General features: G+C 46.0%; 1 protein-coding gene across 5 annotated transcripts in view; it reads left to right on the forward strand.

Moving 5' to 3' along the window:
* Window positions 1–1,285: 1,285 nt before the first annotated feature.
* Window positions 1,286–20,649, forward strand: part of NCAM1 (neural cell adhesion molecule 1) — a 158,481-nt gene continuing 139,117 nt past the window's right edge. For all 5 annotated transcript variants that reach the window (XM_081960616.1, XM_081960618.1, XM_081960617.1 and 2 more), the window contains exon 1: window positions 1,286–1,692. In XM_081960616.1, coding sequence (XP_081816742.1) covers window positions 1,605–1,692 — 88 coding nt within the window. In that variant the 5' untranslated portion in view covers window positions 1,286–1,604. The remainder of the gene's footprint in view (window positions 1,693–20,649) is intronic.

The following is a 20,649-nucleotide window of genomic DNA, read 5'->3' on the forward strand; positions in this document are numbered from 1 at the left end:
GGGGTTAAGACAGGAACCGAGACACCACTCCTCTATGGTTGGGGGTCACCACAACAAGAGGAACTGTATTAAAGGGTCACGGCATTGGGAAGGTTGAGAACCACTGTTCTAAGGAAATCCCCCAACTTGATAGTTCCAGATGGATCAGGATTTCATGTACAAAGTGGTCCATCAGCCCGTTCAGGAATTCTGGGAGCTTTAGTGGTGCCAATCAGTGGTGAAATGTAAATTTTTTACTACCGGTCCTGTGGGCGTGGCTTGGTGGGCATGGCAGGGGAAGGATACTGCAAAATCTCCATTCCCTCCCCACTCTGGGGTCAGCCAGAGGTGGCATTTGCCGATTCTCTGAACTACTTAAAATTTCTGCTACCGGTTGTCCAGAACCTGTCACAACCTGCTGGATTTCACCCCTGGTCCCAATCGCTTTGAAGATGCCCAGGTTGGCCTGGAGTCGACCTCTTTCGTAGAACTGCTTTGAAATCTACGTTCAGGGGTTCAGCTGGTGGGCATGATTTTCCTCCAGAGGGTCTTGAGATGCTACATTCTGTCCAAATGTCTGTTGGGGACACGCCCCTCCCATTCCCACTGGTCCAAATGTTATTTTGAGTTTGGTTTCAATTTCAACCCCAAACATTTGAGGTCCGTGGCTTTGGCCTTTGGCAAGCGAGTTGGCTTCCCCTGTTTTCATGTCTTCGGAGTTGTGTATGTTTCCCATAGACAGCAAAGTAAAAACAGTGTTTACTTGTGTTTACATGTTGGGGGATAAATGAGAGAGGGGAGGAAAAACACCCCACCCTCAAGCATGCCTACTCTTACACACACATACACAAACCCTTCCACATTTTTTAAAAAAATGTATTGGTATTTTTCTCCCCCTAACCACAGTAAAAAGAACCCCTGTGGAAATGTGCACATTTCTCTGCAAAGGGGAAAATTAAAAGGAGGAGGAGGAGGAGGAGATAGAGGAAGGGAAAGGGGGGGGGGGGGGAGAAACAGCCTTATTTATTTTATTTGAAGTGGGAAAGAATCCAGATCCTCCACCAGCCAGCCAGTCCACCTTTTCTAGGCAGTTTCCGCCTGCTTTTCCTCCTCTTTCTCTCTCTCTCTCTCCCCCCACCCTCCCCAAGCATCCTCCTGGATGCTGTCTCTTGCACTGAACTATTTCGCTGGCCAGTCTGGGTGGAAGAACACAACGCAGTGCCGCGCCCGCCTCCCTCCCTCCCTCCCCAAAGCCGGGACAGCGCAGGGATCTGCTTGCTCCTGCCCGCGTGCTGAGGCTGGGACTGTCACTCATTCTCTGATCGGCTCCCGAAAGCAGCTCGGAAGCCGCTGGATAAAATAATAAAAAAGGGGGGGGGAGAAGAAAAAAAAAACCAAACTCATTTCTCCCTCCCGATAGCTAAGAAACGGGGCAGGTCTGCAGAGCGAGGTCGGTTGGGCCATTCCGGAGGTTTTGCTTCCCCCCCTTTTTTCCTCCCCCCCTCTTTCCTCCTCGCCTGGCATCTCTCCCGGGTTGACCCACCCAGGTCCCTATTGAAGAAGGGGGAAAAGAGACCAAGCCGGCAAGAGCCGCAGCTGTAGCTGTCCAGGGAAAAATAGCATCTATGCAGCGCAACTCCCGCGGCGGCCGGCCGGTGACCATGCTCCGATGCACGGACCTCGTCTGGACTTGGCTTCTCCTGGGCACCGCAGGTACCTCTCCTGCTTTATGGATGCGTGTGTGTATGTAGGGGAGGTGTATTTGCCAGAGGGGGCGACGCCGGACCCCCTTCCCTCCCGTGCCAAGCCCCGGGGGATGTTGGCTTCGCTGCCCGGTGGCGCCGCGGGCGCTTTGCAGGACGTCTCACCTGGGAGGCAAGACGCTGCCTCTTTTGGGGCGGGGGGGGGGGAGAGGGAGACCCCCTTGGCTTGCCTCGCCCTTGTCCCGTCCCCCCCTGCTTCCCTCCCCGGCTTGGAGGCTCGGTGCCATGCCAGGGCGCTAGCGGGCTTCGGAGGGCAAAATCTGGGACCGACCCCTCCTCTCCCTTCCTCGCCTGATCGTGGGGAGAAAGCCGCCCTGGCATCTTGAGCGGAAACAATGGCCTTGGCACCTGGGGGGGAGGGTTGGGGGGCACCCGTCGTGCCGTCCACCGGGCTCCGCTAAACGGGCTGCAGAATTGCACGCATCTTGCAAGGCGACCCCTCCCCCAAAGTGGGTGCGGGCGCAGCCGGCAGGGAAGCAGGGAGGACCCTCGGGACGGGGGCGTGGGAGGGGGGTTGGGAAACCCCGGCGCACCCCATCCACCCCTATATCCACCCAACCCCCGGCGTGCTGCTGGGTGATGCCCCGCTCCTAGCAACGTAGCCCTCATTCAAACCAGCATGCAAAATTGAGGGATTGGTTGGGACCGGGGGGTGGGGCGGGGGATGCTGGCGCGCGGGGGGGGCGTTTGACAGGCGAGGGCGGGGTGAGGGGGCTGAGAAGGGCGTGCAACAAGGGCGTGCGCGGGGCGGGGGGGGGGGGCGGGAGTGGAGACGGCCCAGGCGCCTTTTGGGGTGTATGTGTCTGTGTGTGTGTTTGTGTCTCTGTGTGTAAATCAGCTGCGCGTTTGTAGGGGGCAGGTGCAGATGTGGGGCAGGGGATTAGCCCCTCCGTGCGCGCGGGTGATGCCGAGTCTGGCTCGCGTGCCAACTGCAGACAATGGAGGGAGGCGGCGGCGGCGGCGGCTGCGTGGAGGGGTTCGCGGTGCCGCCGTGGAAGAGGGCAAAGGGCTGCCTTTCCATCCCCCCTCCCCTTCCCCCTCCCCGCCCCTCGGGTGACTGGCGGATGATCCCTTCTCCCCCCCACAGCCGTTGTCATTTCTCAGCGTCCAATTATCTGTAATTTAATTCATTAGCGGGGCTTGCTGGCAGAAGCGCCCACCTTGGCTTTGGGGAGGGGGTGGCGGCGGCGGCGGCGGGCGATTCCCGGGTGGGAAGAGAAGCGGAGGGCGGGTTGGAGTTTGCAAAGCGCTGGGCGAGGAATGTGGGAGGTGGGATTGGGTGTGTGGGGGTCTCCGGGGTCGGCGCCGGCGAAGCCAAAGGCGAGGGGTGGGGTTCAGCCGAAGGGGGCGCGGGGAGAAAAAAAAACTCCGTGCAAGCGGGACTAAGGCGAAAAGACCCCCTCCCCAAATCTATGCGGGGGACGGAGAGAGCAATAACAACAACAAAAAGGGCTTGTCGGAAAAGATGCGCGCCCCCGAGGCCGCCCCTCCTGGGTCTTGCGAGCCGAACCAGGCGCGCGCCTCCGCCGCGGGAAGAGCGAGCAAGCCCCGGGCCCGGGGAAGAAGAAGAGGGGGTGGGGTTAGGGGCGGGAGAGCTGGGCGTTTTTGACGGTTGTCTGGGCCAATCAGAGCGCCTCGGCGGCCGGGCGGGAAATGCCGTTGGGCTCCGCAGCTGCTGCGCTCGCGCCGCCGCGCCCAGGGTCTGCCCGAGCTTCTCCAAGTGGGCGCCCGCCTGAGCAAAGGCTCCCAGCTCGGCTCCTGCGAGCAGCTGAGCCTCTGTGGGAGGGGGAGGCATGGCGAAGACTTGCTCATTTGAGGGGGGGGGGACACACAAACAAAAGGACCTGTCAAGCGTCGCCCTTCCCCTTCCTCAAGGGGTCTTCTGGGCATCATTCAGAGCCCCTTGGCACCCCAACAGCTGGGCAAGCGAAGACATAGGCAATTGCCGCCACCACCACCTGTCTCCAAGATACCCCCAACCCCGAATTGGGTCTCCCCTGGATTAGCATACTTGGAGGGGTTTGACTGGAGTGGTGACCCCCCTCCCTATGGGACTCACCAGCAGGGCCAGTGAGGTTTCCTCAGATTGCCCCCTTCGATGGGAAGGGCTGGAGAGGTGACTCCCAGTCATCTTTCCATGGGCATAGACCCCCGCCCCCAAGTGCCCCTTTGACAGTCCTAGCTGGCGAGGGGGCCTTCCACCCAACTTTTGATGGACAAGGCCAGAGAGAAAGCCTGCAAATTGCCCTTCTTGGACAGGTGACCTCTCAGCCACGCCCTTCCCCTCCCTGGTGCACCCACAGCCCTAGTTGTTCTACTCCCACTGGGCTTACCACCTGCCAGGTGGGCCTGATATATCAGTGCCAGTCTTCCATTCAGTGCCATGGTCAACTTGCAATGTGGTGGTAACTCCCAAGCCTTCTCGTTGCGCGAGAGTGATGCACACGTCCCACCTGATACAGGTAAGGGCATTGTACAACTGTGCGTTGCAGCCACTGGCCTGTGTTGGAATTGTGTCTTGTCCCAAAGGTCCTTTTTTCAAGAGGCAACTTGAACTTTCTGGTTTTTCCTTGAAGACATTTCACTTCTCATCCAAGAAGCTTCCTCAGCTCTGATTGGATGGTGGAGAATGGAAGGATTGATACTCCTTGTAGACAGTTGGTCATTTGCATCCTTTTAGAGGGTCGTTGAGGCCACTTGGAAGCTTATCTGTGTCCTCAGGGTCACCTGAGTGGTGCAAATGGTTCCTGTGGTCTGCTAGGACCTTTAGCTATACAATTTGGGATGGAAACCCTTTGAATGGTTTGGGAGGAGGAACGGATTTTCAGAGGAAAAAAATACAGGAACCATTTGCACCACTCAGGTGACCCTGAGGACACACACAAAGCTCCAAGTTGAGATATTGGAACTCTGCTATCATGTCTCCCCTAGTCCTTCTTTTCATCAAACTAGACATACCCAGTTCCTGCAACCGTTCTTCCTATGTTTTAGCCTCCAGTCTCCTAATCCTCTTTGTTGCTCTTCTCTGCACTCTTTCTAGAGTCTCCACATCTTTTCTACATCGTGGCGACCAAAACTGGATGCTGTATTCCAAGTGTGGCCTTACCAAGGCATTATAAAGTGGTATTAACCCTTCACCTGATCTTGAATTAATGTTTGATAATTGTTTATGTGGGCATTGTTGGCGTCCCCTTACATTATTTGAGGACGTTGAAAATTTAAGAGAGTGGCCTATGTTATTGACTCTGTCCATGTGCCCTCCAAAGCATATCAGTTGGGAAACCCTTGGAGGGATTATCTCACACGGCTGATTGTTTATTTGGTTTTATTTTTTTTTCCACTGGAAGTTGCTTCCATTGCTTCTTATCAAGTCTACCGGAGTTCTTTGACATTATCTGCTAGCAGGCACAAGGTGGTTGATAGGCTACCCATGGTCCACCTGTGGTGCAGAGTTGGCTGCGCACTCGCAGGTTACGTAAAAAATTTGTACGTCAGTTAGCTCTAGCCTCTGGTGGCGATATCTCTTTGCAGCTTAGTATTTTGTTTGTTTACAGTTGATGTCCCAAAGGTGCTTTTTCAGGAAGCAACTGGACTTTCTGGTTTTTTTCTTTGAAGGCGTTTCGCTTCTTATCCAAGAAGCTTCTTCAGCTCTGAACTGGACAGAAGGGAAGGGAAGGATTGATACTCCTTGCAGACAGCTGGTCCTTTGCATCTTTTGAGAGGGTCGTTGAGGCCACTTGGAGAGATTTATCTGTGTCCTCAGGGTCACCTGAGTGGTGCAAATGGTTCCTGTAGTCTGCATTTTTTTCCCTCTGGAAATCCATTCCTGCTCACACCCCATTCAAAGGGTCTTCATCCCAAATTGTATAGCTATAAAGTCTGTAGAGAATTCTGAAAAAAGCACCTTTGATACAACCATGATCTGGATGGCTGAGAACCTCTACAGACTTTTATGGTTGATGGTACAGGTAGTCCTCAGTTGACAAGCATTTGTTTAGTGACTGTTTGAAGTTACACCGAAAAAAAGACTTATGATCATTTTTCACACTTACGACCGTTGCAGTATTCCCAGGGATACATGATCAAAATTCGGTGGCTTGATAACGGGCATGTATTTATGACGCTCGCTGGGTCATGTAGTCATCTTTGCGATCTTCTGATAGGCAAAAGTCAAAGGGTGAAGCCAGATTCACTTAACGACCGTGTTACTAACAGTAGCACTTAGACTTATATACCACTTCACAGTGTTTTGCAGCCCTCTCTAAGCGGTTTACAGAGTCAGCATATTGTTGACTTAACAATTTCCGTGATTCACTTAACAACTGTGGCAAGAAAGGTTGTAAAACAGGGGAAAGTTCACTTAACAACTGTCTTGCTTAAAGATGGAAATTTTTGGCTCAATTGTGATCATAAGTCGAGCATTGTGTATACCAAGAAAATACATTAATCTAGCTAGCAATCGTGTTCAGCAAGCTTTAGGTATCCAGCTCCTTCATGCTAATCAATTACTTTCCACAATATGGACAAATCAAAAAGATAATAGGAATAAGATGCTACTGTATCAGAAAGACACCGTTGTAACAGAAATCAACAAAACTAAATAAAAATGCTATAATTTAAAAAAACACAAACAACTCCTTGAAATGAGAAACATGCATTGTTGCATGAGCTTTTGTGGATCCTGTTGTCAAAACACAAAATATGTTACTGATTTTCTTCCCCTTGGCCTTTGTTACAATATCTAACCTTGTTGCGATCTGCACTTACACATCCCCAGGGGCCCTGATGCAGCTGCAGATTGATTGTGTTGTTCACACAGGTCTTCCTTCACTCCACATTGATAGTGTGATTGTAAGGTTGTTATTGTAATGTAGGGACTGATGAGTCAATATGAAATGCTTCCATCTACCTCTGCTCGCCTTTGGGCTGTATTGTTCAAATTATACGGTTGCTCTTTCTTGCTGCTTTATTTGTTGTCAAATAAAAGTTGTACATTTTGTGTATGCTATCATAACTGGGTACGTCTAGTCTTATGAAAAGAAGGACCAGGGGTGACATGACAGCAGTGTTCTGATATCTCAAGGGCTGCCCCAAAGAAGAGGGAGTCTAACTATTCTCCAAAGCAAACAAGAAGCAATGGGTGGAATCTAATCAAGGAGAGAAGCAACTTAGAACTGAGGAGAAACTTCCTGACCAGTTAGAGCAATTAACCAGTGGAACTGCTTGTCTCCAGAAGTTGTGAATGCCCCAACACTGGAAGTTATTAAGAAGACGTTGGATAGCCATTTGTTTGAAGTCATGTAGGGTTTCCTGCCTAGCAAGGGGTTGGACTAGAAGACCTCCAAGGTCCCTTCCAACTCTGTTATTCTAAATTCTAAATCCAGGCAGGGTTTCCATAGGATAAGGTTTAAAAAAAGTCAACCCATTAAAAGACACAAAAAAAGAAGCAGAAGTTTGATCAGTGAATAAGCCACAGAGGTCTTATATTTTCAGGGGATGGGAATGAATGGCACGTCCTATAAATTTCAGGTTGTTTTGGACTCTGGGACTAGGACCCCATCATTGGCAGGATGGTGAATATGATACCCAAGATTGGCCTCAACATGACATTTTTGCATGGAAGTGTTGGGGGAGGGGGGAAACAAAGTCCCAGGTTGGCACTAAGAATTGTCAACTTATTTTTCTTCTTGAAAGAAAAGCTAAACACAGATTGCATTCACTCTAGAGAGGTGTTGGCTTCTAAATGTGTCAGCTTCTAGATAATTTTAAGAACTTGGAATCTAGCTGATAACGGAAGAATCTTTGCAGGACAGGAGGTTTAGCCGATGTGAAGAAAATATGCACGGTATGATGATTCAATTGAAGGAATGATTCTTTTCCAGGGTTGTGAATTGTGCAGGGAGTCGAGGCAAAGTGAAGCATGACTTTTGCTCCAGGGAGTTGCCCTCCCCAAGCTGTTAGCATGCTTCTCTCTGTTTTTTTGTCATAGGTTTTGGGTCAAGTGAGAAAAAGATAGCTTGGCATAGGATTTGGGTAGATTGTGTTTTGTCATAATGGTGGAACACCAATGTAGATGCAAGATACAGTTCTGTGTTCTCCTAAAAATTAGCCATGGGCCAATAAAGGGGAATACCTGTAGCTCAGGGCTGAATGTGGGGTCTTTGGTGCTCTCTGAGCATGGTGGTTTCCTTCCAGACGTTTCATGACCCAACAGTGCACTGATGATGTTACTTAGTTGGGTCATGAAACGTTTGCAAGAAAGCAACCAAGCGGCCCTCAGATTACCATGGGGTGTGTGAGAGAAAGTGGGGCCTGGTTGGATGGCACCATTTCTCCCATGTTTCTCTGTCTAGTTTCACCATTTTCCTTATGCTGGGAATGAAGTACACTGTTTTGTTATGTGTGTTGCACAAGGCAGGGCTTCCAGTTTAACAGATTAACAGAGCTGGAAGGGACCTTGTAGGTCATCTGGTCCAACCCCCTGGGGCCCAAGCAGGACCATTACGCCATTTCTGACAGAGGCCAGTCCAGTCTCTTCTTGAAAGCCTCCAGTGATGAATCTCCCACAACATCCGAAGGCAACTTCTGTTCCATCTGTTGATGGTTCTCACTGTCAGAAAATTCCTCCTTATTTCTAGCTTAAATCTCTCCTTGGTCAGTTTCCATCCATTATTCCTTCTCTGGCCTTGTTCTTCTGATGTTGCCGCCCCCCAAATCCAATTGTATTCTTAACAATACACATTGTGAGAAGTCACCTGGGTCTCCTGCTTACTTTGGGAGACCCAAAATGCATGTGATAGACTTGCTAAGGGTACCAATGATTGTGCAGTTGTGGACCTGCACACTTCCTGAGCAGAAGGCTTTTAAAAAAACTGAATCACTTGAAATGGGGTAGGGGGGGAAGGGAAGGAATCATATGCATAATAATAAAGTATTTGGAGGACAGGATCCTGGTTTGAAGGGTGCTAAGCCATCTGTCTTGGGGAAGAGAGCGGAGGGCTTCTCTTTGAAGAGGGGAAGGGAGGCAGAGCAGCAAAGGAGCACCCCCTCAAGGTCATGATGTAATTAAGAAAAGCAGTCTGTCTTATTTACAGTAGGGTAAAGAAAGCCGAAATCTTGGTGGTTATTAGCTTTGATGGCAGCGTGACTGTCTTTGAAGGCCATCTGCTGGGTGATTGGTTGGCCTTCTGGTACAGTTGGTTACCCATTGCGAAAACTCTTCTGGACTAGAAGGGCCAGGGATCTGGTCCTGTAGGGCAGTGCTTATGTAGCAGCCCTGTTCTTAAGTAGGAGATAGAAGATGATGTGGTAGGGAAGCCTTCAGTAGGACTATGATCTTTGCTGGATGCCCCCTCTTGCCTCAACAGGATTTTGAAACCATTTCCCTTTGGTTGATGTGTTCTGTGTTCAGGGATATGGACACCCCAAGGTAGCATTCTGAACAACAACAACAACAAAATGCCAGCCTTTAATTTATGGATGCAGCAGGTGGGCTCTTCCCTTTCCATCTTCCCATTGAGCACTCTCTATATGTTCTTAACTGACAGAGATATTTGGATATATTGACATACAGATTTGGAAATCTCGGTTTTGTCCAGGTAACTTTTGAAAAGGACACTTCACTTAATGCTGATGGATGAATCTTAGTATTTTAAAGCAGGGGTCTCCAACCTTGGCAACTTTTAAGATTTGCGGATTTTAATTCCCAGAATTCTCCAGCCAGCAGAGCTGAATTCTGGGAGTTGAAGTCCACAAGTCTTAAAGTTGCCAAGGTTAGAGACCCCTGTTTTAAAGCATTCAGGGCTTTAAAAGACAAATTCCTTGTGTGTCCGATCACACTTGGCCAATAAAGAATTCTGTTCTATTCTATTCTAATTTCTTATTCTATTCCTATTCTATGCTATGCTATGCTATGCTATGCTATTCCATTCCATTCATTCCCTCTCCTCTCCTCTCCACTTTCCTCCCTTCCCCTTCCCTATCCTATCCTACATTGTAAGTGCTACCATCAATCTAAAGCAGGGGTCTCCAAACTTTAAGGTTTGTGAAATTCAACTCCAGAATTCCCCAGCCAGCATGGCTGATTGGGGAATTTTGGGAGTTGAAGTCCACAAGTCTTCAAAGTTGTTAAGTTTGGAGACCCCTGATCTAAAGAAGGAGCAAACAACCATTCCATAAGACAAAATCAAATTGCAGTGATTTAAAGAGAACCAGCCATCCTTTTGTTTATTGACCACCAAAGTTATTTGAAAAGTATGCAGGATTCTCTCTGTTTTTGTGACTTCTTGAGCTGATATCCACAGAGGTGTTTTGGGGCACAACCTGGATTTATATCTATTCCATATTCTCAATCCCTATTGATTTTAACTTTATTGTACCATAAATAAACATTAGATTTCTGTAGTCTGTGAGATACTCTCTTAGTGGATACCGAATTTCAGGCTAATTTACCAAAGCTAGTTCATTCAGATCACAAGAAAGTTTGATAAGTTCATTTACAAGGTGGTGAGACATTTACAAAGTCATTTTCTGGATAGGAAGTGTCGCTCAAGTGTCAGGATAAATAAGCAGAGATGTTTTGTGAAGAACAGATGAGTGCAGATGTAATAATAATATATAGCGTAGTATAGGTTCTCCTGCTTGATCATGGGGCTGGACTAGAAGACCTCCAAGGTCCCTTCCAGCTCTATTTTCCTCCTCCTCCTCCTCTCCATCACCAAAACCATTTCCTCCTCCTCCTCCTCGAATCTCCTGGTGTTTCCTATGGGAATTACTTCTGGTCAGGCTTCTAGGCTTCTGGTCCATCTCCAGTACATTTTGGGGCATGTTTGCAAATATTTCCAGTTTGGAAATATCATCCTTCACCCATCATTAGGCTGAGTTGTTTTTTTTTTTGTTAGGCAGAAATCCTGATTAGATTGTCCTGATAGCTGTCTTCGTTTTGTTAAATATTCAAAGCACTGGCATAAAATGGGACGGTGAGATTTGTGGTGGCTCGTATCCTTCCGTCTGAGAAAATACCGCACAGGGCTGAATCTTTGCTCATATAAAGGGATGCAAATGAATTGGAGTTTGTTGGTGGTGGTATTAAAGCCTTTTTTTCTCTCTATGTTGAAACGTTGCTTCTTTCTTGCAGCTGTTCATTAGGGACTTCGCCTTTGATGTTGCCACGAGTGCCAAATGGCAGGCTTTCAAATGCTTTTAATATGCTGCCTTTATAACTGTACCACAAAGTCTCTGCAAAGTGTCAGAACTTTTAAGTATCTGTCTCTATCTCTAACCTTTCGGTTTGCAGTGCAGGGGTCAGAATCAGGCTGCCAAAATGGCCAGGGACAATGTGACAAAATAAAAATAATAATAATCGTGGCTCACATGGTTTCCATAACCAACAGTTGCACTTAGATGGGGGAGATAAACACCCATGGCAATAGTTTTACTCGGTGACCATAGAGTATTTATTTTGCATTGTTTGAGTTGTATTTTTATGCTTTAGGATGTATGCCACCCAGAATCAATGGTTGAGGTAGGTGGCTATTGAAATAAAATGAATTAACTAATTATTTACTTCATTACTTAAGCCCGAGTTCAAAGGTTGTTTCCCACTTCATGGTTGTAGCCAGACATTCTCCTGATGTGGGTTTGTGCGAGTTGGGGGGCATGAGACCAAAAACAATTGTTGGGGAGGAGAGAATTCGAAGATAGAATAAAATAGAATAGAATTCTTTGTTGGCCAAGTGTGATTGGACACACTAAGACAAATTCCTTGTGTGTACAATCACACTTGGCCAAAAAATAATTCTGTTCTGTTCTGTTCTGTTCTGTTCTATTCTATTCTATTCTACTCTACTCTACTCTACTCTACTCTACTCTACTCTACTCTACTCTACTCTACATTCCTCTATTCTACTCTACTCTACATTTCTCTATTCTATTCTACTCTACTCCACTCCACTCCACTGCTCTACTCTACGTTGTAAGTGCTACCATCAATCTAAAATTAAAATTAAAAAATAATAATCGTTGCTCACATGGTTTCCATAACTAACATTAGGTTGTTTTTATGCTTTATGATGTACGCCGCCCAGAATCAATGGTTGAGGTAGATGGCTATAGAAATAAAATGAATTAACTAATTAGTTACTCCATTAATTAAGCCTGAATTCAAAGGTTGTTTCCCACCTCATGGTCGTAGCCAGACAGCTCTGCTTTCATCCTGACACATGCGAAGTAGCACACCAGCCTCTTGACTGACAAATTAATTAATAAATACAATTGATTGAATAAATAAATAAATTCTGCTTTTATGCTATCTGGAGCAGTTATATTTCTGATAGGAATGAAAATGGCAGGAGGAGCCAAAATAACCTTGGCTTTACTTTATTTTATTTTATTAGCAAAAATGTCAGTGTAGTTTAAACCAGAGAAAAGGTGGCCAGGCCAGCTCAAGGCAAGTTTGTTTATTTCAGTCTTCAATCAAACAGACGAAAGCTTTGGAAAACAGCATTATAGCTATCTCATAATGTAGCCTAAATGTTACAAAAATTGGCTAAAACATATAATCTCTCACACATACAGTATGCAAGTATATATCTCTGTGTGTAGAGAGATAGATAGATAGATAGAGATAAATATAGATAGCATATGTATGGATATGAATATATTCTTTTCAGAACAGGCACCAGAATTTCATTTCTTAAAGTGTGCCCGTGTGTTCACAGAGAAAAAGTGACAATAAAGATTGTCTTAAATTATAAAATCATGGCACTAATACAATTTTAGATTTAGCTTAAAAGACTTTATACGCTAGAGTGAATATCAATGGGTAGCAAACAAATTTCATAAATAAATAGAATAAAAATGCACGTTCGATTTTAACACTGTGCCTCCCAGAAGGGGGACCGGAGGCTAAGAAGAAGGGCTTACCCATCTTCTGCAGAAAGTCTGATAATCTTATTCCTCTAATGGACGGGGTGGGGGAGGGGAGAACACCTCCCTTATTAGAAGTTATTGGTGCAGATTGCAACACATTGGGAAGTTGAGATTTCCTGCTGGTTCCTATGTAGAGCAATAAAGGAGCCGTAGAGATCCGTGAAATAAGAGGGGGTCAGCCTGCTCTCGAAAGCCCTTGAAGGCAGGACACGAAGCAACGGGTGGAAACTAATCAAGGAGAGAAGCAACTTTGAAGTAAGAAGAAATTTCCTGACACAGAGAACAATTCATCCGTACTTGCCTCCAGAAGTTGTGGTTGCTCCATCACTGGAAGTTTTTAAGAAGAGATTGGACAACCACTTGTCTGAAATGGGATAAAGTTTCCTGCCGGAGCAAGGGGGTTGGAATAACAGAGGGGTCTCCAACCTTTCGGACTTCAGGAACCACTAAATTCATAATTTTAAATCCCGCGGACCACTAATACGAATTTTTAAAAAAGATGAAAAGTATTTAGGTAAAGGTAAAGGTTCCCCTCGCACATATGTGCTAGTCGTTCCCAACTCTAGGGGCCGGTGCTCATCTCTGTTTCAAAGCCAAAGAGCCAGCGCTGTCCGAAGACGTCTCTGTGGTCATGTGGCTGACATGACCAAATGCACAGAACGCTGTTATTTTCCCACCAAAGGTGGATCCTATTTTTCTACTTGCACTTTTATACATGCTTTCAAACTGCTAGCTTGGCAGAAGCTGGGGCAAGTAACGGGAGCTCACTCGGCTACACGACGCTAGGGATTTGAACCGCTGAACTGTCTACCTTTCTGATCGATAAGCTCAGCGTTTTAGCCACTGAGTCACTGCTCAGTGCAAAATTTAGTGCAATATAAAAAATGCAAATAAATATTTAGTGCAATGTAAAAAAATGCAAATAATTTTTCTGTGGACCACCAAAATTTTCTCACAGACCCCTGATTGGTGACCACTGGACTAGAAGCCCTCCAAGGTCTCTTCCAGCTCTGTTATTTTCTTATTTTTCTATTATTCCATTAAGGCCTTAGGACGGAGGCAGTGAAAGTGCATGAGCACCACAAGCAGCATCAGAAGGTGCAGAAATCTTGCAGCCAGGAAGTTGTGCGCCTCTTTTTTCGTAGCTCAGGGAAGGAATGTTTGAAAGACCAAGGACTTCTCCACCAACTGTTCCATGGGGCTCTGGGATTGGAGCCAAATTGCTGACACAGGAGCCTCCACAATGGGAACCGAATCCTCACAACTGGCAAGCTGTGATTGTGTTACTGAGTGGTGGTTAGACAAAAGTTCATGTTTTTCACAATGGTATTCTGTTGAAAAGAATGAGATAAGAATGTTTTACACTCCTCTTTTTAAAAAAAAAAGAATAGAGAGGAATTGTATATGGCAATTGGGGTTTTTAATTCATAGTGAAAGAATGATCTAAGAATAGCAGCATTGGGATTTCATCACTGTTAATCTAGGTAAGCACAGTGTATGCATTTCCAGAGTTTCTTGCAGCTTCTCTTTAGTTTCTACGCAAACTGAAAAAGAAAAGAATAAAAAGAAAAAGAGAAAGTACGGGAGCTGAAGTCCACAGGTCTTCAAGTTGCTAGGTTGGACACCCCTGTCTTAGATGAAATATGTCATGTGTTTGATGAGAAGCAGCTGTCGGCAGCCGAAAGCCACTCAAAACTCTTCCAGCCACAGTTGCTGAAGATCAATAGCAGAATTTAGGGACATTTGATGGATGACTATGGAGATTCTCCGTCCTCCAGGTCCTAGTTGTCCCAAAGGTGCTTTTTCAGGAGGCAGCTGGACTTTCTGGTTTTTCTTTGGCAGCTGGTCATTTGCATCCTTTTATATCCTTCCATTCCCCACCATCCAGCCAGAGCTGAAGAAGCTTCTTGGATAAGAAGCGAAATGTCTTCAAAGAAAAACCAGAAAGTCCAGTTGCCTCTTGAAAAAAGCACCTTTGAGATGACTTTGATGGATGAAATATATGAAACCTGTAAGGTATGGAAAAATGGCTACATTTCCCCCCAATCTCCAAGGAGAAACTTCCACCGGAGTACTAGACCTGCCCATCTAGTCTCCTTTCCATCATTGTTGCATGCAGGCAGCAAATACATTTAACAAATACAGTGGTACCTCGGTACTCTTCCTTAATTGGTTCTCGCTGCTGCGATCAGTACCAAAAACGACGAGTACCAAACAATTTTTTTCCTATAAGGAATAACCTAGTGAGTCATAAGGCAGCCGACAGAGACAAGTTTTAGCTTGTGTGTTGAATACCAAACAAACGATGAATAGTGGGACAAAAATCTTTGCATCAAAATGCGTCGAGTACCAAATTCAATTAGTTTCAAAGCACTTGGGAACCAAGATACCACTGTAAATGAAATAAATAAACTCTGCCCCTTCCAAAACTCTGGCCCCAAGCCAAAAAAGGAGAGCCTACCTCTGCTTCTCACAGAGAAGGTGATCTTGAAAATATGGTATGGAAGAAGAATTCCAAGATATGGAAATTTATTCACATTTTTTTTAAAAAAAAAACCTCCGGTACTGAATGGGTTTCCTCAGTTGTCACATCTGTTGTAGAAATCCTAGGCTGCCATTCTAACCAACCACTCCTTGCATGATGCCTAGTATTAAAATCACCACCATTGTCCTGTGTTTTGTCACCACAAACACTTTGAAGAAATCATCAAACATTCATAAACAATCCTCATTAGCATATTGATATTTAAATGCACTTTCTTGCAGTAATTCAAATATGAAATTGCATATTTGTTTGGGGAATTAGCCGTAGCTGGATTTGCTTTGTTGGATGTAAAAAAGATTAAACAAAATAAGCGAGTTGACGTGTGTTTACAAAATATTGACAAATTGGCATCTCTTGGTTTGGTGAAACTGAATGATCTTGCCCGCGAAAAGGAAGGGTGCGAATAATTGAAGAAAATGTGAGTTAAAAACAACAACAACAACACCCTTAAAAGAAATGCTCCGTGGTTTTCATGTGCTTTGGAGAAAAGCAGCCTCCCTCTGCATATTAATTGTGGCTTGAAAAGCGCTTTTTTCCCCATCCACGGAGAAGACCCACAATGTACAGAGGAGGGGGGGGGGAAAACAGGGCAGGAGGGGAGGGTGATTGTTTTTCTCAAAGGGGTTTTATTTCATTGGAGGTTCTTTTTTAAAAAAAAAAAGCTGAAAGGCAGAGAATTACTGCAATGTTTTGTAGGTGCAAGAGTGGCCAGTTGGTTGCTGCGTTTTACTAAGAGCTCGTAAGTCGCCTGGAATGCAGAAATGGCAGGTCAAGAGGATAGCAGGATGGGGCGCCTGCAACCCCTTGATGCAGGACAATTCCCCCCTCCCCAAATGTTCCATGGTTTATGTTCCCTCTCCATGACAACTGCTCCGTGATCTCATTTACAGCAGGTTTGGGCGAGCGATACCTAAAGTTATACTTTAAATAAATTTTTCGCCTCTGTATCACAGGGAGCCTCAATATTTGTGCTAAGGGACGGCTCTCGTGTTGGGCTTCCAGAGAGGAGCAAAATGCAGAATGAGTTTTGACAGAGCTACTATTTTGCCCATTGAAAGTCAGATTTCTTTTTTAAAAAAGAAGAAGAAGAAAGAAACGGGACTCCTGCCAGCTGCCTACAAAGTCCTGGAGAGCTCCAAGCTAAGTCTGAGAACTCCTGAAATCAGAGCCTTAACTCTCAGAGAGGTAAATAATAAGAGAACGATGAAAAAAAAAATCGTATGTGGGAAACGGTCTACTAACATCTGTGTGCCATTTCCCTCTCCAGAATTCCCTGAGCAGGACCTTTGATTCCTCTTTTGGCAAGAGCGATTTCTCAATATTTTTAGTGCTCAATATCTCTAACACTAAAATGTTTGCTCTGTCCTCAAACCTCTGCATTTCCTCTCTCTTTTTTGAACCCTAAGGCCAACTCCAGCCATTTCGGAGTATCGTATAAAGCTGAAACCAAGAGGGTAGAGGGGAGTGGGTTTCTACAGCCATGCGAACCACAGGAAAAGTTATTGGGGAGGAAGGAGATAATGTTGATTGGAGAAATTCAAGAGGGAAAATGTTTGTGGATTAGATCTACCCTTTGGGATCCAGGATGTAATGGCATTCTACTTTTTCATAATAGGCTGAAAGATTGCCAGTTTCCCCTTTCAGTTAGCAGAAAACGAGACTGTGGTGTTTCCTCAAATGCCCACAAAAAGAAGTTTGCTTCGGTTGAAGAACAGGAAACAATAGTTTACTGTACAATGAAGCCGAAAGCTGTGGATTCCCTTCCTTTGCGAGAGTGGGGGTAAAAAAGCCTTGCATCCAATTACTCTTAGTTGTCCTATGGCTGTTCACCTGGTACAATTCAACTTGTACTTTGTATTTATTAGTTTGCCAAACATGTACAAGATAGCAGGCATAAATATGAACATGGGCATGAACGAAAGAAATGAGTGCAAATAAATGGGGACCATAAGACAGGGACGGAAGGCACGCGGGTGCGCTTATGCACGCCCCCTTTACGGACCTCTTCGGAATGGGGTGAGGTCCACAGTGGACAGTTAAAGGTTGAAGCTGTGGGGGGTTTGAGGAAGTAACAACTAAGTCAGGTAGAGCATTCCAGGCATTGACCACTCTGTGACTGAACTTCCTAGCTTGCTCTGGTTCCATGTCTGGTGAGAACCTTTGATTTTCAGCTGGTCTGCAACTCTAATAAAGATTGGTGTCATCTGAAGGTTGGTTTTTAAGTGCAGGAAAAACTTGAGAAATTCTTGCACCATTCTTCCTCCTTCTGAGATGCTTCTATATTCCATATTAACGAAGGAGAATACTTGTAGCTCAGGGTTGAAATGAAGGATCTTTGGTGCTTTCTGAGCTTGGCGGTTTTCTTGCAAACTTTAAGGTGAAGGTTCCCCTCGCACATATGTGCTAGTCGTTCCCAACTCTAGGGGGCGGTGCTCATCTCTGTTTCAAAACCAAAGAGCTGGCGCTGTCCGAAGACGTCTCCATGGTCATGTGGCCGGCATGACTCAATGCCGAAGGTGCATGGAACACTGTTATCTTCCCACCAAAGGTGATCCCTATTTTTTCTACTGGCATTTTTCATGTGCTTTCGAACTGCTAGGTTGGCAAAAGCTGGGACAAGTAACGGGAGCTCACTTCGTTAAGTGACATTAGGGATTCAAACCGCCGAACTGCCGACCTTTCTGATTGACAAGCTCAGCGTCTTAGCCACTGAGCCACTGCGTCATTCCTACAGAATGACAATCCCTCTTTAAGAACATGCATTAAAAATTCAAAGCCATGAAATATATGAAAGTGAATTTTCTGGATGCACCTGAAACAGAGGCCTGCTGCTGTAACCGTTTCATTAATTTTTATGCGTTGGATTCCCGAAAACAGCTGCACTGTTTGTTCAGGCTCACACAGAAGCTTGGACAAAAAAGTCAAGGAATTGTTTTCAGGAATGGCAGGGAAGTGTCGCCTTTCAACAAGGCCTGAGTTATTTTTGAAGCATGCATACACCCTTAAAAGAAAGTTCATCCCAATGGCCAAGGGTGCTGATGGGTCGCAAAGCCATAATTTCCTCAGCCCTGTTCTGACCGAGGCTTCCCAAGAACATTTTTTTCGTCCTGACAAAAAAACCCTTTTATTAATTGACGGTGAATTCTGCTCGTTCACATCCAGCAAAGTCTTTCGTGGGAGGATTTACGATCACAGACTTTATTTGGCTGGGAGAGCTGCCAGGCCGATCGCTGCAGAACTTGGCAAAGAGCCTCGGAGAGTCACGAACCCATTAAGCGAACTAATTGTCTCCTGCAAACTCCACTCCCCTTTCGCTGATCGCTGCAGAACTTGGCAAAGAGCCTCGGAGAGTCACGAACCAGCCTACTGGGAACAGGCTCCAGCTGTTCGTCTGCCTCACTGATGTCTGACTCCAAAGGCAGCTGATAACTGGCATAGGGCTCTGACCTCCTCTCTGCCTCTGACACAGAGCCCTCCTCAGAGCCTTCCCCAGACTCCAGGACTGGCCCATCTTCCTCCCCAACCTCCTCACTGTCCGAATCTGCTGCCAGCTCTGCTGGGTGCTGGCGGGCCACAAAAACCCCACATCATGATTAATGAGATCCATGGCAACTTTTGGAGATGAGTGGCAACTGTTTCCAGGAGCCAAGAACAGGTTATTAAAAGGAAGAAGAGTGATTTGAGATTTAAAATGACAACGATGTTGAAGGTTGATGTACTTGGTCGGGGTGATGTACTTGGGACCAGCAATGTTTGTTGATGTCTACAGTTGGAAATGTGGCTGGGGTGTACTATAGTACAGGGGTCTCCAATCTTGGCAACGTTAAGCCTGGTGGACTTCAACTCCCAGAATTCCCCCGATGGCTGGGGAATTCTGGGAGTTAAAGTCTGTCTGGCTTAACGTTGCCAAGGTTGGAGACCCCTGTACTATAGTACACTGTTTCTCAACCTTGGTCACTTTAAGAGATGTGGACTTCAACTCTGAATATCATTTCCAAGGGCTTCATTCTTGGCTCATGAGCTCTTGAAGGAAAGGAGTTTATTTTGCTTGATCATAAGATCCCGTGTTTCTTTTCTACACCAGCCATTTGGGTGGTCTCTAAATCTGTTGGGAGCCCAGATCCCGATCCACGGTGGCTGGAAAAATCCTCTGGATTCAAAACCAGGGCTTTTCGAAGATTGCTCTGTGCACCCTCTAGTCCTCAGGGAACACAACTCAGTTCTCGGAGGGCTGTTTGGAGACCAACTGTCTGCCGTGAAATCTTGGCGCACAAGGCCAGCCCAAATGTAAATGAGTCTCCAGAGGAGCGACGTAGCAGGGCCTATCTGGGTCTATTTGGCTTTGTTGTCCCTAGCTCATCAATCAGACACAAAGGCGGCGGCAGTGGAGTGGGGGCTGGGGCTGGGGGGTGGGGTGGGGAGTTTGGAGGATGTTGGGGACAAATGGAAGGGTTGTTTTCTTGAACAGAAGGTTGGAATGCCAATTTATTATCTGGCATTGATGCCGGGTGGGGGTGGATGAAACAGATGGAAAACACATTCTCTTTTGAAAACGCGATGGGCCCTAACTTACATCTTATCTTATCTTTCTTTCCGTAACATTTGTTTCTTTTAAGCCTGTCTTAAAAAAGAAATTCTTTAAAAAAACGTTTCACTTGAAATCTCGGATAATTGCATGCCTGGGATTTGGTCCCGAAGCAGGGAGATGGTAGGGAGGAAATTAAAAAGAAAAACACGAGTGATTATAATTTGCAAGGGTTAAGCGTTTCCCTGGATTGCCAGCATTTGAGTTAATGGTGTCTGACTCACTCGGCAGCCTCCATGATGGTTTTAATGCATGCAACCATTTGTAATAAAGAGCTACTTGCACGCAGCTCTCCCATATGGCACGTTATTTCTTTTAGGGTTGAGTGTGACTTTTTTTTAATGGGTAGATAAGAAATAAAACTGTTATTTGCAGAGATTTCTATTGTGCTTCCATCTCCCATGGTGCCTTATTCAGCTTTTAAAAAAAATACCCAGCTTGTTCTGTTGTGGTAATACCTTGTTTATATGTTTCATGTAATCTGCCATTTCAGTAAGATGAGAATAATAGCTGCGCCTTTCTCGTGACTGCTCAGCTAACCAGGAATCGTGGTGTAATGATAGGGAAGTTATAGTTCCTGGAGCTTATTTGGATGGGTTGACATGACAGCAGTCTTATTCACCACTTCCCCGTGTGCTGTAAGATTACATTGCCCAGGAGTTTGAGTCTACTTTTAATGTGGACGTGTATTCTGGAAATGATATATCCATGATATAACAGTGGTGTGAGAATGGAGGAGGGCTGCCGGCAAAATGATATCTTAAAGCAGAGGTCCCCAAACTTGGCAACTTGAAGACTTGTGGACTTCAACTTCCAGAGTTCTCCAGCAAGCATAGAAGTTGAAGTCC

This window comes from Natrix helvetica (genome assembly GCF_964273705.1).
Source record: "Natrix helvetica genome assembly, chromosome: 8".
Taxonomy (NCBI): Eukaryota; Metazoa; Chordata; class Lepidosauria; order Squamata; family Natricidae; genus Natrix; species Natrix helvetica.